The 20,590-nt window shown below is 43.3% G+C and overlaps 1 protein-coding gene across 4 annotated transcripts in view; it reads right to left on the reverse strand.

Moving 5' to 3' along the window:
• Positions 1–17,290: 17,290 nt before the first annotated feature.
• Positions 17,291–20,590, reverse strand: part of MALT1 (MALT1 paracaspase) — a 38,476-nt gene continuing 35,176 nt past the window's right edge. For all 4 annotated transcript variants that reach the window (XM_075077901.1, XM_075077900.1, XM_075077904.1 and 1 more), the window contains one exon: positions 17,291–20,506. In XM_075077901.1, coding sequence (XP_074934002.1) covers positions 20,042–20,506 — 465 coding nt within the window. In that variant the 3' untranslated portion in view covers positions 17,291–20,041. The remainder of the gene's footprint in view (positions 20,507–20,590) is intronic.

The following is a 20,590-nucleotide window of genomic DNA, read 5'->3' on the forward strand; positions in this document are numbered from 1 at the left end:
TACAGGGTTTTTTCCTTCCTTCTCCTGATATTTATTCAAGTATAAAAGGATTATTTCTGAATTATTCATCATACGCTATCTGATTAGACTGTGGCTGTGCTGGCTCCCACTGCTTAATGAATGAGCCATTAGCCTTTTGCAGATGGTGCTATCAACAGCTATTTGAATGCTGTATGTTCACCTGCATTTACACAGCACTGTGAGCAGAAGGATAGAGCTGAACCTAAACACAGGGTTGGGAGATGATTTTTTACTGTAATACCCGTTAAATATCATGCCATGTACAATGCTCCCTGGCTCACTTACTCTCAGAGTCTGTGGGATGGCCTCATTAGGAGCTCCCTATAGGAGCTATAGGTGGAGTTTCCACAGGGCCCCTTCTGACACTGGATACACCTTCTCTCACAGCTGGAATCCTACAAACCAGACAAGGAGAGGAAGTATTTTTGCAACACTTAGATTTTGTTTTAGACAGTATCTAACACAATTTGCTCAGAATAGAAAATCTTTGTGTAGTTGAGTATGTATCCTACCCACCTACTCATTACATCTCTTCAAGCAATGAAGGGAAGTACATAAGAAATTGCTATCAGTTACGATCATTTACACATATACTGTCTTTCTACGCCAATGTGTCCTACAGGTTTTGGTTGCTGCTGCCATTTCAGAGCCATGGCTCACCTGCGTGAGCAGAGGCAGACACTATCTGTGTGCTTCAGCTATTTCTTCTAAAGTTAGAAACTAAGAAGTGAAAGAAGATGCTGTACTAGGCAACCCAAGCAGTGGACAGAGAAGAGGAATAACTGGCACAGGCACACCCTTACTTTGGGAAGGTCTTTGACAGTTGTTGGAAGACTTTTTCTTTATCAACTGCACTGGGGGACACTGCATAGCTAGCTCACGGTGCCAACGAGCTTGCAAAATTCAACCCAGAATACACAGCGTGCTTGTATATGCCTGCTTGGCAGGGTTCCTGCTGGTGCCCTTGGGGTCAGCCAGGCAGTCTGGCACCGACACAGCTGGCGAAGGGCACACCGGAGGCGATGCCTCACGGCACGCAGTGGTGGCCAGCAGCCTGCCCCTCTGGGGGCGAGCTCAGCCAGGCATTCAGTGCCGTCAGCAGCAGTGCTTTCACTTCTGCCTTTCCATAGCCTACCTCATAAAATGGAACAAGCACATAATGAAATAAGGATAAAGGGGAATCCGAAACAACCAGAGCTGGCCTCTGAGCAAGTCATCAGAAGAACTACGTGGAAGCTGCTAGCAGCCAATTACGAAACCTGTGCCGCGGAAGAACCGCAATTAGGTGCCACATTGTTTCCAGCAGGAGTGATTTTTGTGCTACTTTTCTTCTGTTTACCTCAGGAAACACTATCCTCATGGATGAGGATGTCATCTGCAGCTTAGCCTGTCTGTGGTTGCTGGTTTCGAGCTGCCCGTGATGTTCTTCCTACAATTGAAGCAAAAATAAAAATAAAGGTGGCTTGCTGGTTTTCAGCCTGCACAGCCTGCACAGCCTTTCAAGCAATCTCAGACTTTCAGTGCTGGTACTGGGTATCTCCTGCTGGAGGAAGGACATCTGATTCATCACCACCAAAGGCTATAGAGGATGAGTCACAAATTCCATTTAGTTTGTGTAACAACTCTACTTTCTGTACTGAAAACTTCCTTTTCTGCTGCCATAAAGATCTCTACTGAACAAAATATGTAACCCTAAATATGTAGCAATTAGCAAACCGTCACCCAAACCGGGGCTGGTGGCTTGTGCAACCTGGTTTTCTTGGTATTTGTGGGGTCTTGGCTGCAAGCGAGCCGCAGGGCTGCCCAGCCCATCGTGGCGGTGGAGGGGAAGGGACCAGCTAGAGGGGGCTGACACTGAGGAAAGCGAACTGAAACTCAAGTGTCAGAAAAGCTGCTTGACAGAGAAGTGTATCAGGTTGTGTGAAAAGCCTTCCAAGAGCAGTAATAGACACCCAAACACTGTGATAAGGCAAATCAAAAGCAGAAATAACTTTGATCAAAAATTGTGATAAGGTATTGGGGAAATGAAAGTATAGTTTGCATTTGAGTATTAAACTCTGTATATATTGATTTAAAACTCTTGATTAAGTAAAAAATATTTTAAATATTGGCAAGCTCATGTTAATGTTAAATAGTTAATAATAAAAAAAAAATCCCTCAAGCCCCTTACAAGCTTTGCTCCTATACACATCATTTTTCCCTAGTGATCATTATAAGAAATATGATTTTTACAAATGGCTAGGAGACATACAAATTCCTCAAAATGCAGTCCTGACTGTTGAGAGCTCTCCTTACCTCGCTGCCTGTGGCAGAAGGGGGGCAGTGAACCCCCTATGAACCCCAGGGACCCTCCCTATGAAAGACAGGTGCTATTATTCAAATCGCAAATATTGCTGCCTCTACAGTGATTCTCCCACCTAATGGTGTCTAATAACAACTGAGCTGGCTCCTGTGCTAACAGCCGCCCAGGAAACAAGTCAAGAACGAGTGTGAGTTGGAAAGTTTCAGCAATATTTGCTTTTGTCCTGAGAATTATCGACAGCAGATTACAGTGAAAAACTGACAGTCTCTCTGTACAGTTGCCACTTATGTCAGTGGTGAACTCACTACTGAAAATAATTCACAGGTGTTTGTGTTAGCACTATTGTTTAGTGGTTCTGTCACAGCCTAAGTTGGGAGTTATGAAGTGCCACGGAGCAATGCTAAGCCTGGCTTGTGTAACCAAACAGCAAAGTGTGCAAAGGTGAGGTGTGCACATTTAGCAGCACTTTACAGTCACTTGCTTGGATTATGTTGGCTGTCCTTGTGAGCAGTGCATCCTCAGAGGGCACCCACACTGGAGACTGGCCCTGCTGAGCACCTCGCAGGTGCCCCAGACCTGTCTGGAGGGACGACCTGCACCCAGCTCTGCCAACACTCCAGCTCAGACGCGCTGCTGAGCTCATGCAACTGTCAGCTTCCAGGTGCGCAGAGGACTTCCAGTGTCAGAAAGCACAGCACCTCTGTGGCAGTTCTGCAGCATGGTGCAGCCACCACGCAGCCAGGCCTGCTCCACCTGGGCTCCTGTGGGTCTCACCTGCACCCTCGAACCCTGGGAGCCAAAGCAACCCATTGCCTCTGCCCGACTCACAGCCTGACAGCAGCACTTGAGGACCTGGCATTAAGGACACTTAAAACTACAGAAGTGTACAATCTGTATATATGCACAGATATGTACACACACGTATCTTCCTTATGTAGCATGTTTTAGGTTGCACGCTTACAAATAGGAAGTACAGAGAAATCTAAAAGCTCAGGTTTGCTAACCCTTGCCTGTACACAGTACGTACCCATCACAGGTTCTCAAGCCTTCGCCTGAAGAGTTTGCTGCAACAGAAAGACAGGCCACGGATTGGCCCCGACCACACACACAGTCCTCTGGAGGGTTTCAGAAGTCTATGTAAGAGCTAAGTGGACAATTATGAACAAGGCAAGTTTCTTTTTGTAAATATTTCTGAGGAAAATTAAATGTCTGCAGCCAGCATCCAGAGGAACATTAAGGAAGTTTGGAGGCTTGCAGTCTTAAACAACAGGAACCAAAGCATTAATAGCTTTTTGGCTTCCTTCCACCACAGACTTAAACCCAAGGTCTACTGCAAACAGTCCTCTAGCCCAAGCTACATCTTCTGTCCTTACCAGTTAACTTACATCATTACTGGGCTTTGGCATTACTCACATACGCACACTCCATCCTAGATAACTTTGCATGTATTAGCAATGGCAAGAGGGAGGGAAATTGCTCTGTACTGGAAATCCCTGCTCCCTGCCCGGTGAGCGCTCTACTACCCTACAGAAGTCTTAAAAATACCCAACAACCTAAAACACCAAAAATGTTTCAAAACACATCCGGGTTAGGGCAACACTTCTGCTTGCATAATGCATCACCCTGTGACATGCCACACTGTTAGTCTGCTGTGTACAGCACTGGAAACGCCCCTCTCTATTTGACAAAGGGAGGCAGAAGATGCAGGAGGTTCAAGGGCTACAGAATAGGGAGGGGAAGAACCAGGGGTGCATCCAGCCCAAGCACAGACCCAGCCCTGAGGGTTTCAGTGTTCAGCAGTAGCCCATGCTCATAGTTTTATCAGCCTTATTTGAGACAGATTAGCAGTCTCTGGTGGCTTTCCCCTTTTGTACAAAAGGGCAGGTGGTGAGGCTCTTTTGGTTTGTTTCACATAAAAGAAACAGATAGAGGACGGTTATCTCACTGGAAGGGATTCCCAGGTGACAAAGTATCCCTGTGGGACACGAGGTGGGGTGGCAGCACGCCCACACCCCCAGCTGCTCTAGTCTGGTTACCTCCCCATAAAATCAGCGTGTTTTTCCTGTGCAGCGTGATGGCAAACCATTATCCATTGGTAAGACATCCGTTGCTGTCACTGGTGACAATACTTGGGTCTGGCTGCACCTGCTGCAGCCCTGATTAGATTGTGTTTAATGGCAGGCTGCTTGGGGAGATTACAAGCACATCGTGGGCATCGGCTCCTCCAGCACCTGCACGCATTGTCTGTGGGGGCTAATCCACCGTTTCAGACCTGGGGTATCGTGCCTCTTTGTCCCTTCACCTCTCAGAAACCTCTGCCTCAGAAATGATGCTCCCACGCACCCGCTGCTCCCTCAGCAATGCTGCCTACACCACACGCTCAGCATCTGTGGCTTCGTGCCACCCTGGACCTCGCCGTGCTGCCACCGTCCCTCTGCGTTGCCTCCTTCCCCGTTCCAGCACGACCCGAGGTGGTGGATGGACGTGACGGGGTGGGGGGCAGGCATGGGATGCTGTCACCCTTGGGGCAGCAGCCCTCAGGAAACTCTTGGAGGTTTTGGTTGCACAGAAAAACCTCCTTTTCATAGTATTTTAGTGGAACTGAAGTTCTCAAAAACACTCCTTACACAGCATAACTTTAATACTCCAGTACTGTAAATTCACATTGTTACCCAGATCCTTGCCAGGAAAGGGAAATCAGCATCTCGCTGAAGAGGAGATGCCCCGGGCGATGGAGAGGCAGTGGATGCCGCCTCTCTGCAGAAGAACGTTGACACCTGGTGGCTGCTCCAGCCAACTGCTCAGGTGGTGAGGGTTTCCAGCCTTCCTGTCAAAGGAATTTTAACAGTGGAACTGAATAACTAGAGAATTACAGCTTTACCGGCATTAACCGTTTGTTACCCTGTATGCAGCTGTGTGTGTGTGGGGGTGTGTGTACGCACTTGGAGAAACACCAGAACCAGAGCTTCTGTTAACGAGTCTTGATGGAGCTCTCCCCAGCCTCAACAGGCACAATGTGTTCGACAAACATGCACGCACGGTGCAGCCTCAGTTCTAAAAAGCCTCCTCTAGGACTGAATAACTAACCACTAAAAATATTACTGTAGGCTTCCTTCACGACAAAAAGTATCATTTATTCCTTTTGAGCTACTGTGTGACCTTTCCCACAAATGATATCACCCGTGGTATTTCTACATCAATAGCAGAAGCAACAGCCAGACTCATGGGCCACAAACTATGCTAGTTAACCGAAGAGGCCAGGGCCAGCTGCTAGTCCTGAGCCCAGCTCCACAGGCCGGCCAAGCTCATGCAATTCAGTCAGCCTCACTTTCCAATCGGGGTGGCTGCGATGGTCTCTGGGAGGGCAAAAACCACACTTGGTTAGAAAGGATCTTCCTAGCACGTTAAAAACAAAGCAAAGAAGGTTAGAGTTGTACGATTCCTTGGTCTTTGTTTGCAGGTATCCATCTGTATGCACCTCTACCTAGGGACAACAGGAAATTTCAGGGTCTGTTTGTATTAAAAATCTCTTATATGAGAAGCAATTTGAACTTTATTATTTGTACTGCACCCCCCCCCTCAAAGGCTCCAAGATGAACTTGGCTTTTTTCATCAGCAGGTGCTTCAGCTAAAGGCTGATGGATTCCAAAGGAGAACACAGTATAGCCAGGATTAAAAGTAGACAAGGTGAAGGGCATTGCTGTTATTACTATTAGAGCTTGGAGAATCTGTGTCACTTGGTGTCAAAATGGAAAAAAAAAAACAACTGTTTTTTTTTTCCTCAATTATTTCAAACCATCTTTTCACTAATGAAGAAACACATCTAAAACCATCTCAAACCACAGACATTATGCCAACAACAGTCTAAAAGCAAAACATCTTGATTTTATTGAAATGTTTCATCTCTCCTTTTTTTCCTGTCACATCTATTCCCTAAACATCAGTCAGTTTTGCATGTTGCTCACTCTCCTCCCCCCGCAAATGCATGACGGAGGAAGGAAAGAATAAATTTCTGACAAGAAAACTGATACGTGAGTTACAGCAGCAGTTATAACAACACTGAGAAACCCAGACCAAGACTGAAGATCTCAGGAACCAGAGATCTGAAGCTCCTGCATTAAAAGCAGCTCCATAGGCAATGGCAGATGGAGAAGCAGAGCAAGAGCTTCCTGGGGTCCCATCACTTAGGTGAGCCCCCGCACCTCTGTGTTCAGTTCACACACTCACAGGCACCAAGTGACAGACCCTTGCTCACCTCCTCCCGGATCTTGTCTGCAGGGTCTGAGAGAGGAGGAGGAGGTTTCACCACAGCATCCCCTGTGGCAGGGAGAGGGGTAAAGCGGCAGGTGGGAGCTGGCACCAGGCTACAGTAGCCTCTGCATCGTGGCTGAGTCGTGGCAGAGGATGGAGCTTCCTCTGGCACAGCCCTCACCTTGCAGGTGATGTGCTGGTGGCACATCACAATTGCTGTGAGCCTGGTGAATATTTTGAAGGAAGTATAAAATAAACCAAAACAAACCACAACCTGTTGAAATCATACTGAAAATTAAATAGTTGAATAAAAATTCAAGTTTGATACAAAAGCACACAGTCTTTTGAGTTTCTATCCTAAAGGTTCAACTGTTAGGTATCCAGTGTTTACTCTCACAGTAAAGCAAGGTTTTAAAAAAAACTGCAGGAGGTTTTAGAGGTAGCTGTCAGGGTGCAGCAGGGTTGGGGCTGGCCACACCAGGGGTCTGAGCTGGAGGAACCCGTGGTGGACCCCAGCATGGGCAGTGCCCTCACCCACAGGCACAGTCCCGTGTCTGACCCTGGCAGGTGGAGCTGGGTCTGGTCCACTTCAGACCCCCTTATAATTTTGGAAATTTGGAAGTGTTGGAAAATAACCTCACAGCCTTATTTTTATGATGTTGTCCATTAAAAATGGGTAAAAATTATTCAGTGAGCGAGCTATGGACTTGTGATAACATCAGAAAGGTAAACAGCAAACCTGATCTAAACCCTGCTTACTCTCTCATACCTATGAGCCAGGTTCAAATGCCACAATACCATCTTTGCAAGCAGGGAAATTGGATTGACCCATTCTGAAAGCCTTTCTCCACCTCCCTTCCATGGCAATAATACAAACAATTATACAAGTCCAACATGCAAGAAATGGCTTGGCTTCAGAGAAGGCAAAAATTTACATTTTGCACTGCATGCATGCAAATAATAATCTAGGTAGCTAAGTCAACTGCTGGGCATCATCTCTCTACTCACTACATTTTTTTGTTCTTCTTAGAGCTGTCCAAAAATGTCTATCTCACGTAATTAAAACCAACTCGAGTTTGTGATACATCAAAATTCTAATTATACCTTTCATACCTTACATATACCATAGTTTGAACATCATCAGATCTGGCAGGCAGATGGAGTTTAACAGGAAATATTACATCAACAGATGCTACTACCTAGTTATCTTTGCTCAGTCTGGGAATAAGTTGAGGGATAAGGCAAGAAAACATGTTTTCTTATAGGGCCACCATCTGCTAATTTAAGAAGCTGTTGTCACTGATGACTCAGTATCACTTGTATATGTAAAAATACTATGAATATCGTTCTCAAGACAGCTATTATTATACATTAACTTTACTATAACTATTGACGAGCACCAAGATGATAGCAATGAGAAAATATTGTAACTAATGAGTCTAAAAGGAAAATAACTTTACATAGAATTAGTTGAGAAAGAACAGTTATTTCTCTTGGGAACCTTTAGATAAAAAGCTGGTTTTTATCCTTCTTTTCTATCATATTCTGATAAGAAAGGGAAATGTTTGGTGCTTGACATCAGACAGAGCTTTTCCAGCTGTGGAAACTTACAAGTCTTCACCAAGAAAAAAAAAAAACAAAAAAAACTTTTTTGTTTATCAGTGTATATAAAGAGAAGAACTGATTATTGGGTTGCCAGCAGCAAAGATGAAGAGTAACAACTATAAAACAAGATGATGGGAGACCACTAGGTGTAAAGGTGTTCCAGCACACATGGGGCACCAGGGGCCTGCTGAGAGTGTGGCTCATCTAATTGGGATTAGAAAAGGGAAAAAGAAGCTGATGGAAAGCTGATAACTGAGCAGAGGGTCAAAAACCCTCATTCTTCACAGCCACTAAACAAGCAAAAATGATTCCATAGACCAAGAAGGCTTGCATGATTTGAATTCTGTAGTGAATACACATGTAACCAAACCACAAGTCAAACCCCAATTTTGTCCTGGCAGACAGATAATGAATTAGCTTTAAACCACCTCTTTTCCTTCCCATTGCCCAGTGCACTGCACCTCTGCACACCAAGTACGTGCACTGGTCTTCCCATCTTACTGCCTGGATTTGATCTCGTTCCATTGCTCCAGCAAAGTACCAGCAGACTGTTGCTGCTTTACAACCAGAAGCAAAGATAAATTTGTGTCCCAGGCGGTTACTACTCTGCCATCCACAAAGAAACAGGTTCACTCAAACAGCAACTGTTGAACTTTTGCAAAGAATATGAATATTTTCGTATATATGAAAATTAGATGCAGCCCTTAGACCCCTCAGAAGTTGTCAGATCAATCTCTGTTGTCAAGCCGCATTAGCCAATATGAGCGGAGATAGCCAAGCCCTCTCCTCTTCAGACTTTTTCAGTCCTGCAGTTTCCCTCAAGTGTGCTTCATCTGGTAAGAGCGCCTGCTGCCTTGCCTTCCCTCGCTCTTTGCTAACAGGATCTCTTGCATTTCAAGTGGCATGCCTACAAGCAGGGTTAGGCCCAGCATTTCTTTTTAATTTCTTTTCTATTTTCACCTTTTCTGTTCACATCCCACACCATGCTCTCCCTCTTGTGCCCTTCACCCCATTCCCCACAATGCATCCTCATCCTGAAGTGCAGCAGGGTCAGTAAGTCCAGACTGGCTCGTAAGCATACCCTAAGAAGAACAGGCAGGTTTTGGGAGGGGCTGAATCCCCTTGCAGCCTGCTAAGGGCAAAGGGTGCTGAAAATGTGGATTTGGCATCACAGCTGGTGAAGGGAGGCCCCTTACAGGGCTGTACCCTAGATCAGCAGCTGTACACTTCTGTTCAGCCACTAGAGAGCGTGTGATTGCACAAAACCAACACAGCAATGAATTCAGTCTAATAAAAGATCGTATTTTTCCAGAGACATACAAGACCATGTATGTATTCTATGAAAAGAAAGGGACTGTTGCAACCTCACACACCAAAAGCACCTCGTTTTAGAAGGCTCCATGGTTACCTGGGGCATCTGGTCCTGTCTTGGGTGGGTACAGGTCCCCTGACTCCCAGCCCTGGACTTTTTCTCCAGGACCTTGCTTACATTCTTAGAGACAGCAGCAGAAGGCACAGACCTCTGCTCAAGGACACTTAAAACAGCAAAGCTGGGAAGAAAACTCTTGCTTTTGATGTACGCTATCAGAATAATCTCACAATTGGCTCTATAAGGCACAATTTATTACACGACTCAATTTTGGGGATCAAAATCTGCAAGCGTAGTTTTGCAATACAGTGAAATGGAGAGTGGTATTTTAAGCTAACATGTAGCAGCATTTACTTTGTATACCATGTAGGGTATCTGTATCTGTTTGCATTCATTTTGTAGACATGTTTAAATGCCAAATACTCTGAAGAGTCGTGGGCTATTAAATTTTACATTCACAGACACAGTATAAAACAAGTCTTTTTAAAAGCTTATTTAAAAGAAGTGTATCAGGCAAAAGGAAAAATATTCAGGTTAATTTCTGTGCAAACTGGTTGCGGCGGCGTTAATTGCCTCACGCTGGCCACTTTCAGTGTTTCTGCTCTCTGACCCCCAGGGTTGAGGGAGCAGGGGCAGATGTTTTTTGATGCTGTTCTTTATTTCAGCCTGTCTGCTGGAATGCTGCTTGTGGACTCTGTGCTGTAGAAACAGGTCAATTAGGATTAACAGTCACTTCAAATGACTAAGAACAACATGAACAGGCAATGCAGAAGTGAGAAGCTCTCCAAAAAGACACCATTTCCTGGCCTCTGCCGTGCAAGCTGTAGAGGAGAGCAGAGCTGTAGAACACTGCAGACCAGAGTCCAAGAGCTTTCTTTTGTAAAGTGCTGCAGTTTCAAAATTTTTGTTACAACAGCAATAAAAGCATCTTTTTACTTACATCTCCAGACAGAGAGAAGGAAGGACGCTGCAGAACACAGTATCATTACTTAACATAGCAGTAAGCAAGTCAAACGACCATTCAAGTCCCTTCGACAGCCCAGGTATCCCGGGCATGGGGCTAAATCCAGCATGTGAACTCATTGGTAAGAACAGCCTCTGTGGGAAGCTCCTTAGGCCCTAGCTGCATGGGCCTCCCTGCAGGCAGGAGGTCTTCTCAGAGAGCTGGAATCAGACTTCTTGTTCAACCTGAACTGTTCTCTCCCATTCCAGAAATTTGCTTTTGGGTTGAAGATATTAGTGACTATTTTTCATCACAAGCAATATGCTCTTTGGCAGAACATAGCTGTAGGCAGAAAGATCTTTTTGATAGAAAAGCTTCTTGCTAAATGGGTTTTTTATACTAGCTTTTGTCTTGATCATAAATAACTCCAGAACCAGCAAAGTAACCAGTCTCAACCTCAGTAATACAGTCTGAATCTGACCGATTTATTGGTATTGCTTCAGGGAGTGTTTTAATAGTAATAACTTTATCACGAGAACTGAAATAAAAACTGCTGCATGCTAAGTAGAATCTGCACTCTAGAAATATCTTTTTGCATCCCAGAAGATGAATGAGCTCACAAACAGTTGTAAAGTTGAATGGAAGCGAAAACCCCAAGAAATTAATCTTAGAAACATCAGTCCAAAGCTAGAGGCCAAGTTTGGAGGACCTCCAGTGAATGGAAGCTTACAGATCCACACAGATTTTCAGAGTTGAATATATTGTAGATTATCTAGGGCTGAAGATCTGAGCTGAATATGCCAAATCAAAAGCAATGGACATCTGATCATCTATTCTCTTTACGTAAAGCAGTGCTATAGTTGAGAGAAGATGACAAAGAATAAGGTGCAGATCAGCTGTGACCTCTTCCTTCCATCCACTCATGATCCAAAGTTTAGTGAACACGCCTACTTCAGTCAAGTGCTTCCTTTACACAGAAGACCATAAGCAAACAAACATTGTCAGCCAAAGTTTATACAGACAAGTCTTGCACAAAAAGGAGTGTTCTAAGTGCCATTTCTTGTGACATTAAATGGCAGACTTTAATATTAACATTAAACACCGAACAGGCTAGAAAGTTCTGTATTCATTAACTGCAGGGCAGCATAGGTAAAACTCTGGCTCCAGCTCCGCCTTAGAACAAGGGGTTGCACTGCCACACGTCCACCAGAAACAGGATAACATATAAACTCTGATGCAGGAATTTGGCTGTAGTCCCTGCAATGTCAGCCCAGTGTGCCGGGCTCAATGAGTTGTGGCTGGAGTTATGGAGAAAGAACGTCAAGAAGAACTTGGAAGCTCAGTAGATAAACAGATCACCTAAAGGTATCCTGGGGTTTCTCAAGAGGAATGGTGCTGCTGCTTGCCAAATCAATGAATGCCCAGGCAGCAGTAACAAACTTAGGTACACAGAGGTGGATTCTGTAAAAGGATATCAGTTAAAAAACAGACCACGAGGGAAAGGAGGGTGAGAGTCCGGTGGTTGTTTGCAATGCACTTCTAATACTCTATGACTCATATTACATCTTCCATGCTTTCATTAAGAGAAAATATTGCACTGTGTCGAGGCCCATTTAAAACAATGAAAATCATACATATATGTGCACATAAACTTCATATTTTTAAACAAACATAGTATGCAGTAACTAAAAGCTATAATGCAAAAATATTTCCATAATTTTAAAATTACAATCTACACAGTTCTTCAAAAAGCATCCTTAGAATTTATGGTGGTACCATAATTTTTAGGTGGTACCAGGACATTTAATTTATTGCTTTGGCTCATCAGGTAAAAGAGTTCATGACTTAATTAGCTCTGTGCACTCAAACGAGTGCTTATTTCACTCGTTTCCCTGTTAATCATGCAATTCTGCAGGCTTTTTTCTCCCACTGTTTGACAAAAGCTAGCTCCCAGCAAGCGGGCAAGTTCTAGCACCTGCAATTTTTGTGGCTCCAAAGTCCTTCAATACACGACAGCATTTATAGCAGGGAAGTGTTAAGTACCTGTTCCTCCACCACTCTGAAGGCCGCCTCAGAAAAAGCCCGGGAAGGGCATGGGGAGCTGGCCGCGACGCGCTGCTCTCAGCCAGAGGTTAGCGCAGCTTCCAGAGAGGCCGTAACAGAGGGGTCAAGGGGAGGCAGGTGGCACAGGTCCAAGTTCATCGCCGGTTTTATGCCAGCTGGGTGTTGCCATTGTTTCTGAAGGGCTACAGAAACACAGAATTTTCTCTCTTTTCTATACTTCATACAGTACAGAACAGTTTGTGGGTTTCACTGACGGCTTATACACTACTTCTGTTGGGCTCACAGTTGTCTCATCTGACCCTACAGGAACAAGAACCACTCCTCAAAAAAGAAAAGCCAAGCAAGATATATTGCACACAGCCAGTAAATGGTCTGCTCCCCTATATCCCCACATCAAAGGAAAGTGTGTTTTAACACGAGGGAGCTGCTGTGTTATAACCAGGATTATGCCAGTGAAGAGAGTATGACAGAAATTAGCAGGAGTTTCCCACTGTAACGTGCAACAAGTCCTACCTCCGATTTATGTGCTGCAAGACCCGCTCCACCTTTAACCAGCAAATAGTTTCTGTGATTACAGCGTAGTGTGCAAACAGGTGCAATTCTCTACCTGCCAGGATAGGTAAAAGGCTTGGCACGAAGCACAGCTATTTTCTGATTAAAATGAACCCATTATTTCCACTAAAAGCAGAGCTGATAATCTAATGCGTGTTTCAAGTAAAATGTTTTCTTTGCAGCTGCAACACTGAAAGAGAGCCTGCAGCAGTTTTCTGCATATCACTGAGGCATAGAGCAAAACCTACAAAACTTTGAGAATCAGCAGATCAGTATTTCATAGCTACTCTGTACTCTCTTGAAAGACTACAAGGCTTTTTGCAGACAAAAAAAAAAAAAAAAATTTGGTACATTCTGACAATCTCAAAGCAGTTCTTAAAAATGTCTGTACCAATCCTCAGCTGGTCCTGTGAGGCAGGTATCGTGGGTACTACCGGCATTCGACAGAAGGGAAAAGAAAGGAGAAAAGCTGACAGGCATAAAGAAGACAGGATGTGAACTGAGAAGAATCCTGGGACTACTTTAAATACCTACAGCACTGAAAACCAGCACATTAAGCAGGGAATTAATCTGAGCAGTTTCAGCTCTGCAGAGGCTAGACAGATAGGCTTCTCTAGGTCTCCAGGCTGCCTGACCGTAATGCATAGGGGAGAGGTGCCTACCTCCACAGGATAACTTGTGCTGCCTTAGTGTGCATGCCCAGCATAGACCCTCTTATAGGATGTCAGAAAGTAGACCTGCCTCACCTTTAGGGAGATGAAATAAATCCTAATCACCACGTTAAGTCATAACAGAGCCCAGGAAGCAACTGAGAGCTGTTTGATCTTATGTGTAGTGAAGTCATTTGCACAACAGGTTGAAGGCTTTTCATACTAATTTCAATTGACTTCGAAAAAGGAAAGCAGGGTGCTAGCAAATAACTCAAATGACTCTGTCTAAAGAACAGATGGCAGAGTGCTAGTCACTTCCTCCTGCATCCGCTGCAGATGCAGGTGTGGAGGCTGGTCGCTGTGGTAACACACACCCACATGGATCCTGGTCTCATGCTTGCTGTGCGGGGCAACAAAAAAGGATGGGAGACAGCATTTTGTTTTAGTAGCTCTTAAAATAAGCCCAGTATGACTAAATTGCAGCAGCGGTACTTTAGAAATTAAATAACTGCTTAATTTCCATAACATGGAGGTGTTCTAGCTCAATTCCTATATTATTGCAATTACTACACTAAAAGCATGATCAAACTGAAAAAAAAACCCAACCCAAATCCCCCAAATTCCCAACCGCTCCTCCCACACCTGATACCCTAAACCTATCTCCAATTCATGGCAAACACCTCAGATCTCAGAATGCCACACTCCAAAAAGTGAGCAGATCTTAGTCTGTCTGAATTAAAACTCTGTGCAAGGAAGGAGTAATACTGAAATGCATTATACTTACAGTAGTCACGAATATATGTCAAGGTGAATATAGCCCTGAAGCTTAATATATGTGAGAGCTGCCAGAACTATTAATAGCTGACAGAATGAGGAAAAGTAATTGATGCATGAACAAAAGCAACAACAGCCTTGAAATCCCTTAGTCAAGAGTTACACAGTGCAAATGATTTTCCGTAGCCAAATAGACAGTTTAAGGACTCTCAGGATAAAAGGTTACTTTTACTGAGGAGGGAGCTTGCAGAGCTTTATGCAGATATGGAAGATTCTTCTATTATGAATCTTCTAGATTCACTCATGCCATTTTTGTAGAAGATATTTCTCCAACCTGGTATGACAGTGCTTTGATTGGACTATAAGAGGAAATGGCATAAGCAAGTCAAAAGGTGGCACTATTAAAATACCTCCTGCTGCTGTTCAAATGTTGCATGTTTGAGAGAAATAACAATGTCATCCTGGGCAAAGAAAACTTTAAGAACTCCACTAGGTCAATGCACTATGTGAACTAAACTGAGGATGAAACTTTACCCATGGTATTTGGCTACTGTCTTCCCACAATCTTAACACTAGCTATAATGTTCACTGGTTTCTGTGATGTCTGGTGTCAAATGGTGCAACCCAGAACACCAGCTGATCATCTCTACCACGAGAAGGTTTCAGAACCCAGCTGTGCCAAAAATCAGGTCAGAGAATTACTGTCGTTAATCCTCCTAGCCAGGGTCAACCTGAGTTCCAAAATGATATTCTGGACACTTGATGCCTTCACGACGTAACAACTGTTCTGACGTTAGCACAGCGTGTGACAGTGGGTTAACAATGCACTAGGACAGTCACAGGCAGAACTGTAAACTCCTTCCTACCAAACCTACCAACAGTGTCATGGTTTTAGAGCACTATTTAAAATAACACCTCAAGAGAGACATCTCTGCCTTACAGGACTCGTACAAAGCGGCAAAGACAGAAAACGAAGTGAACTGGCAGAGAAAGATACTCGTATAGGACCATACAAATGTCTTACTGCTTATAAAGGTATGGATCTCCTTTGGTGGTTTGCCATGACACAGAAATACAAGGAGGATGCTTACCCAAAGCCAGTGGCAGCTGGAGCTATGCTAAGCCCCAGCACTGTCTTCCATAGGTTGGAGAAGAGCACGGCCAGCCCAGTCAGCAAAGGCCAAGGATGTGACATTCAAAATGCCAAACCGAAGACCAAATGAATCGCAAACCATTAATTTAGGAGAGCTCTTTTCTTTATAAGCCTCTCATGCACCTCTATTCTTATCGCTTGCTAGATCACTCTCAGAAGTTTAATGCTGCATTAACAACAGCATTTAAATTACCCAACTCTGGTGGAGTGGGGGAGGGAAAATGGAAGAAGTGGATTGGCCTTTCTGAAGCATATGAACTCTTCCTTTGCCAGAGAAGCCTGAGCTTATTTGAATCACCTTAAAAACCTTTCTTCCAAACCTACTGAACATCCAAAACCAAATAACAAGAACATAAGTAACTTAGCCTAGCAGATACTTCAAGCAAAAGAGAAGTATTATCCCTGAACAACTGCACTTCAGGAAAAAAAAACAAAACCACAAAACCCCAAGGCTTCAGTTCAGAAAGGGCATCACAAGCCAAAGAGAGCTTTAACAAATGCCTACGTTTAGTAATGTATTTTAATCCCACTGTTTTCACAGGGATTTAAAAGACGACTTAATTTATACATGCTGAACCTTGAAAGTGCTTTACTGGATATGGGCCAAAGGAAAAGGCTGCCTCTCACAGTTTGTCCTTAAGAACCAGAATATTTCATTCTTAACATCAATGATTGAACAGTTAAAGCAGTTCCTAAAGGCGGTGATACAGTAGAAAATGCTTTCCATCACAATTCCCTTTTTAATTAGGGCTCAGAACAATAAAGTTTTCCTCCACAGACCCTACTGCCACAGGTATTTTGTGCAATGAATTGCACTGGTCTCTCTCCAATCTCTATAGTTCTGTGGTGCTCTCTTTACCATGTTCAAATATAGTTACAGGTCAAGCATCTCAGCTATAATCCTCAAAGCTTAATCAGTTCCTACCTGGGTTGACAGAGACTGTACCATTGGACCACGTACTAAACTTGAGCACTGATCACGGTATGTTAGAGCTCTGTGGCAGCAGGAAATCCATGGAGCGCTGACCAGCTGTCCCACTGTCATGCACCAGCTGACTGCCCACCCTTAGCTTTAAATCACACCAGCAGACAGCTACTGGCACATCATCACTGCTGCTCCTGGAAGCCCTTCCCATGCTGCAGCGGAGCGCACCTGCAAACAGACCAGCACATACAGTCAGTGAGTTCCCCTGCCTTTCTCTGGACAGCTTCTAAGGTTTAATTGGATTCTTTCTCTACCCACATTTCTCACAGAAATCATCCAAATATTACTGAAACTCATCTGGATATCTTTGTGAAGCAATGGAGAAGGATCATTTAGGTTTAGCCAGCAGTACAGTTGGGATTTCAGAAGCTAGAAGTTCATATAAACTTGCAAAAAAACCCAACCAACCAAAACCACCTCTGACTTCTAAGGGCACAGTTTTGAGAAACCTGAACAGGCCCAGAGTATAGATATGTTTAGCTTGAGCTGAAGCTCATGATTCAGATTTCCCCTTCTTTTCTGTTAAGGAAACTATTTTATTATATGCATTGTTTTAATACAGTTTGGGAGTTTTTAAACTGGGAGGAGTAGAAGAATATAGCAACTACACATCCACAGATATATTGTTTTGTAGACAACAGTTTATTACACGGTAAGAAACAGAATAAGCTTTCATACTAACTAAAAACCTGCAACAAAGTATCAGCTAAATGTTACAGTACTAGACCATTTCTCAAAGTATAATTTTTGGTTTCTAAGTCAATTATACTCGATAGTTAATGCACAGGTACATCTCATTCATCAATAAATATTTCACTATTTAATACCCTCCAAAGGAGAAAGTCATTTCCAAGAAGCTCATTTGCAGGTTACTTCAAGCATGGCTGTAATTTTGGAAATAACTACATTAAAATCCACATACAGATATCTACCTTTCAGCACAGATGAATCTGAAGATCAACATATGTAGTTAATGATGCATTAACGTTCCCATCTGAAACTTGTTATGACCACGTACAGCACCCCCCTCAGTGTCCAGCCCACACAGTGCAAGGCTACCAAATCCCACCAGAAGGGTGGATCTCAACTGAAGATTGAAACTGGTTTTCCACCACGTCAATGAGATGATATTTTTTGCTACCTACTTAATGAAAAGCACCATGATAATTTTTCTGAGGTAAAAAATTTTTTCACAACGGGGATCTTAATTAAAGCAATTGCTTATCGGTATCACCTGGGCAGGAAAGGCTGTTACCCACATCTGAGAATTCCCTTGAACTTTAATTACCTCACACCCCGATATTCTCATGCTTTCAAAGCATTAAGACTTTCTAAGACCAAGTAAAACATCCGTGTTCTCACACTCATCCCCAGATACACATAGGCAAGTCACAGATTCTTCAGTATTTTGGAACAAAACCAAACATTTTTAAAAAATGTCTTTTTTTGAACAAACTATTCAACCTGAATATGCAAAACAGTTTGGTGAGCTAAACTGCCCTTTCTCAAACACAGATCAAAACACTTTTGCAACATGTAAAAGGTTTGGCAGCTAACCCAAGCTAGATTTATCCGTTCCCTGAGGTCAACGAAGCAGTAAAGCACCGTATGAAAGTAGCTCATTTGCCTTTCAGTAGAGGATCAACTGTCTTCGGAAGGTACCTATGCCTTCACCTCTAAAGGTGAGATTCTGGGGTTTGGAGGCTAAAGGACCTAGGAGACTAGCTTACTTCTGGCACCTAGTCTATGGATAAACTCTACCTTTGAGCTCCGGAGCAAACGCACACACGTAGGGCTACATACAAAGTGTCAGGTTGTGACATGAAGGAGGTGTCCCTCACCGTGGGACACTTTTACAAGTTTGTGTGCTGGAATCTTTGTCTTAGATTTTCACAGTTTTAGGCTAGAACGTTAGCACATTAATTTGAATGAATATAAATTAGCTTGGCCTGGAAAACAATTGAGTAGGGTTTGTTTGTTTAAATCTCCACAGAAAAGCAATGGCTGGTGTCCAGGAACACCATCCTGGTACTTCAGCCTGAAGAACCCCAAAGTTTTCACTCATCTTGCCTGTTCATTTTTAGCCTTCAGCATGTCTTATTGTGTGCCTAACTATATGATACTTTGCTTGCTATGAAGAGGCACTTTTTCCTCACATCTCCATTTAGTGTTCTTGCAGAACATGGAAAGACCACCCTTCCAGAAATCAAACTAATGAAAGTCTTAAGTCTTTAAGAGAAAGATTATCATAAGAGCAATCCACCACAGTATGAAACTGTTACTTTAATCCCTCTGACAGGGGATCTTGCAATCTAGTTCTCCTAAGAAAAAACAGTGGTAATGCTAGTTTACTAGCTCAGTTCAGGCTTTGTTTTCCTTGCACTGCTCTTTACCCATTCATCACTGGACATCTGACCATGGGAGAGGAGAAAGCGGTCAAGCTTATCATTAGCTACATCCAAGGAACTGGAATGTCAGTCACTGATCCATACATACAAGGAAGGAAAGAAACTGAGGCTTGAAGGAGACATATTTGTAACACTGGAATATTCAAACATGGTAACTTCACTTCTGTAAAAGCTCCCTCTTGGCTCAGTTCATTTATGTTATGTGTCATCTTATATACTCAACAGGAAACTTACAACATATATGAACACACACAACCTTATTTTAATGCAGTATGTAAAAAGAAATCCCTGGATATTGAACAATGGGAACTGAAAAATGGAAGAGAAAGGTATACTTATAATTGTGGGGCCAATGGATTTTTTTAAATCATGTTAAATCATAGAGGACATGGAAATTCATTTTCCGCTTAATTTTCTCAACACTTTTTCCTCTGACAGTGATTCATGTTTTTCTTGTTTTTGTATAGGATGAGCAATTCCTCTCTGAAAACAGAAGATTTAGGAAACATACATTTAGAGTAAATTTTATAACTCCAGTTGGTGCTGCAGAAGCAGCTGGGAAGATCCAGGGCTTCACTATCTCAAGAGCAGCTTTGTCACCACAGCCAGGCTTTCATCCCCTAACAGAGATAGGCATCTTCCTCCCAGAAATGCAAGACTGCTCTGTTAGCTGCTTGACTGCCAGAGAATGGAATAGGAAACTGAGGAGGTCAGGTTTTCCCCTGTATCAAAGGTCAAATGGTAGGAGAAAAAAAAAAAAACCCATGCCTTTTTCATTCCTGAATCTATCAGTCCAGTTTTGTCGCTTTGGTTCTGAAATTTTTTCATGACCTTATTTCCAGTAGCACTTCTAGACTTCCAATCCCCTTGGTCCTGAAGCCCCCAAACTCCAGGAGACAGATAAGCAGTGTGGGAGGTCTCCTATTCAAGGGCGATACTGTGGTCTATTCTGAACAAATCACAGCTACTGCTGTGTAGAGAATCTGAGGTTGTCAGAGAGAAGGAATTCCAGTTCAACAGTATCATCAGTGGTCTCTACTGGTACATTACTTTTTTCCACAGGCGGTGGGTAATTCTGTACTTCATGTGTTGAAGCTAATATCCTTGAAGTCCCATTGCAAGAACATGCCTCTGGTTGTCTGATGCTGTCTGAGCAAATACGGTTTGGATGATAAATGCCTGGACAGGAACTTGGTTGGCAATGACCAGGGACGTAGTATTTAGTTGCTGCTGGACTTGACTCTATTTGATTATGAAAATGATTATTAGCCATGCAACAGGTCTGGAGACAATTATTATTTCTGAATCCATGATGAAGGCCTAATTTAGCAATAAGGGGCTTCCCAACATTAACTTCCTTTCTTTCATCCATTGTATCTTCTATTCCCGGATACTCATAGTGCAAGCAAACAGTGAAGATCAAGTGTTCCTGCAAAAGGAGGGGCAGAGGGGCAGGGAGATAAAGAAAAAAGGTTACACTTCCTCCCTAAAGTAACAACATAGGAAACACTTA

This window comes from Phalacrocorax aristotelis, chromosome W, assembly GCF_949628215.1.
Source record: "Phalacrocorax aristotelis chromosome W, bGulAri2.1, whole genome shotgun sequence".
Classification (NCBI taxonomy): Eukaryota; Metazoa; Chordata; class Aves; order Suliformes; family Phalacrocoracidae; genus Phalacrocorax; species Phalacrocorax aristotelis.